We start from the raw sequence: 5,670 nt of genomic DNA, 5'->3' as shown, positions 1-5,670 counted from the left end.
AGAGTTTACTTCTCAAATTAGTTATTCTAGAAGCCTAAAGGAATACATTTGTTTGAGAAAGCGAAAAAGAAAGTATCTGACGGTAGGGTGATAATTTTTAAGCTGCTTAAAATAAGCTGGAAAAAATCATCTGGACCTAATTGAATTGCGACAATTTTGCTTAAATATAGTACTTTTTTCAACAACGTCAACAACTAGGAATTTTACATAAATTAATGTATATAATTAGTAGTCCAGTATGCGGAGCAGTCAGAAGGGCCGATTCCTGCAAAAGGTGTAAACGATTTTGTTATTTTAAATGGTCCATTTGGGTCTAAATAACATGTAGTTGAAGAGTGCACACCAATTTTTTCTCAGCACAACTTTTGGCAGCCAAAAAACCTCAAAATTTTTGGACTTTTTTCAGTTTTTCGCTTAGAATTCGTAAACGGTCTATATTTTATGAATAACACTTCATTAGTAAATTAAAGAAAACACAATTCTGCGTCGATCAAAAGATGAACAAACAAATTTTTTACAAGCGATCAAAGAAATCCCTTAAGCTCCCCGTCAATTCCTGGACATCCACGGAAATCCCTGAAAACGGATAAAATTCCTTAGAATTCCTCAGAAATCCTTTCGAATTCTTCTTAAATTCTTCCTCATACCTACTTGTTTTTGACACTCCATTCCAATACTACCGCCGCTTTTATACCTATTATATTTCGACATCTTTCGACATCCAATCCGAAGACATTGTATAGAATACCATGTAGTTCGCTTGCTCGAACTCATATCACGAGTATTTAAAGAAAGGTTTCACAAAAAGGAAACAAAAATAGAAGTTCGACCCTGCCGCCGAGCCGCCACTGAGTTAACCTTGCGTTTCGTTCCTCGCGCCAGGCGTCAGGTGATTCATTCTTCGCTTTCTCGTGCTCGTGTTCACATTCACATCGTTGTCTTGCGTTTTTCGACGATTTTGGTATCTGAGTATAACTAAATGATTTTATTTTAGCGGTTTTTATTAACCATAGGTATTTTTTTTAGGCTTGTGCATGTTTTTGGCGTTGTCGACCATAGGCCTTTTTCGCCCGTATGTATTTTTTTACTACACATGGGCAAGTCCAACAAGCGGCATCGCTCTAGGAGCAGGGGGACGTCAAAAAGCGACCTACGAAAACGCCTTCGTAGGCTTGAGAGACTTTTAGAGGATAAGGAAAATGTGGAAAATGTGGACGGCGGCCATGACAGGCAGTCTCGGCCTCCTTTTCGAGCTATTAATAGAAGATCGGATTCCCGGTCTAAACGCGACTGCTCTGATTGCAGTTACAGCAGCGTTGAAAGCTTAAGCATTGCTGATGTTCCATCAACAAGTAGGCATCTTAGACGAAGACGTTCTTTGTCTGCTGAGGCTTCGTTAAGCCTTTCGCCTGCTCCTTCTTTAAGGGCAGGTGACAAATCCCAGACTTCTTTAAGTCTTTCTCCTCACTGTGAGGCTGAGGACCTACACGGAGCGGATGGTAGACCAAAGCCTAGAGCTCCTTTGAACTCGACTAACGGCCCTGAGACCGAATTGGAAGAAAATGTACTCATCATCGACGACGGCTCTTTAGCCCTTGATGATTTTGGAGACGTTTTAGGAAATGATTGCCCTAGTACTCCAGTTAAGGCGGACTGTTTACATGAGGCACTTTCCTCAAGGTGGAACTACATTGTAACAAATGGCCTTTCGCAGGAAAATTTACTTTCCTTAACTCAACGTTATGCAGTCCCGGAGAACTGTCCGACACTTAACTCACCTAAGCTAAATCCCGAAGTTTTAGCAATTTTGGCCAACGATCGGGTGGCTCGGGACAATTTTAATAAAAGTATCCAAACGAAACTCGCAACGGTTTTGGGAGCTATGGGAAAGTCTTTGACAGCTTTGCTGAATGACAATCCTATTCCAAAAAAGTTACGTGATGAAATTGTAGCCCCTTTGGGTGATGCTAGTCGTTTACTGGCGCACACCTTTCACGACATCTCTGACTCTAGGCGTAATTTGATTTTACCAACCCTTAACAAAAACATTAGGGAGGTTCTAGGGAGAACTAAACCAGGAGATTTCCTTTTTGGATCAGATGTTTCAGAGAGCGTCAGGGAAGCTAAGTCTCTACAGAACGCAGGAAAGGAATTAAAGGCGGCTACTCCTTTGCAATTCTCAGCTTCATACAGAGGTGGTAGGAACTCTGGGCGAATTCGTTTGAAGCCTGTGTTCACATCAGCGAAAGACCAGCGTTCTTTAAACCGTTACGGCCCGACTCGTCAAAAGGGACAGTCGAGATCATTCCGAGGCCAGCAGTCCCATCAGAAGCAGGGGAAATACAGACGATAGAGCAGGTAAGCCCAATTGGTGGTAGGCTCTCACTTTTCTATGACAAATGGTGTTTGATTACTTCAAATCCCGTAATACTGAAATGGATTAAAGGCTATGCCTTGCCATTTTGTAGTTCACCTAGTCTAGAGCAAGTACCCCCAACAAAGACCTGGACGACTAAAGACACTGCTATGCATGAGGCAATTAAGTCTTTACTCAATTTAAATGCGATAAGCAAGTGCAGTCCTTGTCCAGGGCATTTTATTTCTAATATCTTTTTGGCTGATAAATCTGATGGCGGTAAACGATTCATACTTAATTTAAAACATCTTAATTCCTTTTTACAAACATCTCATTTTAAAATGGAAGACATTCGAACGGCCTTAAGGCTTGTCAAAAAAGGGTGTTGGTTCACAACTATTGATATTAAAGATGCCTACTTCCATATAGCCATTGACCCAAAATTTAGAAAGTTCTTGAGGTTTCAATTTAATCACGATCTGTATGAATTTGCATGTTTGCCTTTTGGGTTGGCTTCAGCCCCTTATGTGTTCACAAAACTAATGAGACCTGTTACACAATGGCTTCGATCTAAAAACATTATTTGTGTGTGTTATCTGGATGACTTTCTGTTATTCAATTCTTCGTATGAAGGCTCCTTACATGACACTAAGGTAACCGTAAATTTTTTGAAGTCCTTAGGGTTTTCTATAAACGTTAAGAAAAGTCATTTGAACCCCAGTCAAACCATTAGATTTCTGGGGTTTTTATTAGACTCAGAACTATTGAAAATCTCTTTACCTGCAGAAAAGAGGGAAAAAATAAAGATTTGGAGTAAAACTCTCCGGTCTAAGTCTCAATGCAAAATTCGTGATCTGGCGCAGTATATAGGATACCTGGTCTCTGTTTGCCAAGGCGTCAAGTACGGGTGGGCTCATGTTAAGCTCTTTGAACGCCACAAGTGTCTAGCACTAGCAAAAATTAATGGGGATTTTTCAGGTCTAATGGTACTGCATAGGGATTTGCAACAGGATTTTTCGTGGTGGATCAATTCAATTGATTCCTCATATAATGATATTAGAAAAGATCAGTTCGTTCTCGAAATTTTTACTGATGCTTCGCTTACAGGGTGGGGCGCGTGCTGTGGGTCAGATAAGATTCGAGGGTGGTGGAGCCCAGAGGAAAGAATAAGACATATTAATTATTTAGAACTTTTGGCAATTTTTTTTTGGGCCTTAAAAGCTTTGCTTCTTCGGCCACCAATTGTAACATATTAATAAGATGCGACAACACTACTGCTTTGTCCTATGTAAATAAAATGGGTAGTGTCCATCACCCAAAGTTTTCGGCTCTTGCAAGGGAAATTTGGGATTGGTGCGAGGTACGCAACTTGTGGATTCTCGCCTCCTACATTAGTTCTTCGGATAATTGGATTGCGGACCGAGAATCTAGAAGCTTACCCCCTGAAACGGAATGGAGTCTCTCTAAGGAGGCATTCGATTTGGTAACTCGCCAGTTTGGAGTGCCAGAAATAGATTTATTTGCCTCCAGAGTTAATAACAAATGTGATCGGTATGTCTCCTGGCAGAAAGACCCTTTTGCTTTTAAGATTGACAGTTTTACTTTTTCGTGGGAAAAAATGTTTTTCTACGCCTTCCCACCCTTTGCTTTAATTTTAAGAGTCTTACAAAAAATAGTAGATGATGAGGCGGAAGGGATCGTTATAGTCCCTAAATGGCAAAACCAAGCTTGGTTCCCACTTTTTTCTAATTTAATTATTGAAGGACCTATCTTTTTTAAACCTACTAAATTTTCTTTGTTTAATCCTTACAGCACCGATCCACACCCACTGGCGGACAGGCTTACACTTCTAGCAGCGAAGCTATCAGGGAAGCGTTCAAATTAAAACACTTACCAGCGAAAGTTGTTCAAACAATTCTCAGTTCCTTATCAGCGGCAACAATTCGGCAGTATGGAGTAACATACAAGCTCTGGTGGCCTTTCTGTGAGAAGAAAAGTATCTCTCCGTATGATGGGACTCCAGCTCTCGTAATGGATTTTTTACAACACCTGTTTGACATAGGGAAAAATTCTTACGGGTCATTTAATTCACACCGCTCCGCCTTGGCTCTGATTTTGTCAACGGACTTAGCGGGCCATCCCGTTTTGTCTCGGTTTTTGAAAGGGATATCTAAGCTTCGGCCTCAAAAACCGAGATACAATGTCACCTGGGATCCGCAATTAGTTCTAAATTTTTTAGAACAGAGAGAGTCATCCACGCTTCAAGCTTTGTCAGAGAAGCTAATCACCTTATTAGCTCTCTCCACCGCACACAGGATGCAAACGTTTTCGCTGATACGCCTACGTAATATTTTAGAATCAAGTACTGGATTCCAAATTTTGATCGAGGACCAAATTAAGACTTCAGGCCCAGGAAGAAAGCAACCTTGCTTAAACTTGCCCTTCTTCGTCGAAAACCCCAGACTCTGTGTTGCGACAACTTTGAAGAGGTATTTAGCGGCCACAAAAGAACATCGCACATCGAATATGGACGTTTTTATTTATTACTTTTAAGAAGCCACACAGAACTGCCAGCAGGCAAACTTTAAGTAGATGGGTGAAAGACACTTTAGATGCAGCGGGTGTGAACACTCTCATTTTCAAAGCCCATTCTACACGCCATGCCTCAACATCTAAAGCTTGGCAGTTAGGAGTACCAATAGAAGTAATTCAACAAACGGCGGGCTGGACAGAAAATTCAAAAGTGTTCTGTAATTTTTACAATCGACCACTATCACAATCAAATACTTTTGCGACAACCATTCTTAGTTCTAAGTAGACGTAACATTTCTTTTATATTAAGGGGGATTAAATGTGCATTATTTCTTTGTGTGGAATTTTTAGTTGAATGCTGAAAAACAAAGCATCTTTAAACAACTACATGGTATTCTATACAATGTCTTCGGATTGGATGTCGAAATATAATTAGACGATCAAACTAACTTACCTGTGAAGTTCGATCGTAATTATATGAGACATCCAATCCGAAGACATTCAAAACCCACCCTCCCAGGCCCTAGGTTTTTCAGCATCACTATTAATCTTTAAACGGAATGAATCACCTGACGCCTGGCGCGAGGAACGAAACGCAAGGTTAACTCAGTGGCGGCTCGGCGGCAGGGGCGAACTTCTATTTTTGTTTCCTTTTTGTGAAACCTTTCTTTAAATACTCGTGATATGAGTTCGAGCAAGCGAACTACATGGTATTCTATACAATGTCTTCGGATTGGATGTCTCATATAATTACGATCGAACTTCACAGGTAAGTTAGTTTG

The 5,670-nt window shown here is 40.6% G+C and overlaps 1 protein-coding gene across 1 annotated transcript; it reads left to right on the top strand.

The window, feature by feature from the left end:
* The first annotated feature begins 905 nt into the window (after positions 1-905).
* On the top strand, positions 906-5,225 carry LOC116178506. The gene is made up of 3 exons (XM_031498020.1): positions 906-961; positions 1,027-2,358; positions 4,169-5,225. The coding sequence occupies exon 2, from the start codon at positions 1,094-1,096 to the stop codon at positions 2,351-2,353; it is 1,260 nt and encodes a 419-aa protein (XP_031353880.1). The 5' UTR covers positions 906-961; positions 1,027-1,093; the 3' UTR covers positions 2,354-2,358; positions 4,169-5,225.
* The last annotated feature ends 445 nt before the right edge of the window (positions 5,226-5,670 follow it).

Source organism: Photinus pyralis, unplaced genomic scaffold (assembly GCF_008802855.1).
Source record: "Photinus pyralis isolate 1611_PpyrPB1 unplaced genomic scaffold, Ppyr1.3 Ppyr1.4_LG1, whole genome shotgun sequence".
NCBI lineage: Eukaryota > Metazoa > Arthropoda > Insecta > Coleoptera > Lampyridae > Photinus > Photinus pyralis.
The sequence above is the reverse complement of the archived record's forward strand: the minus strand, read 5'-3'. Positions and strand labels throughout refer to the sequence as shown.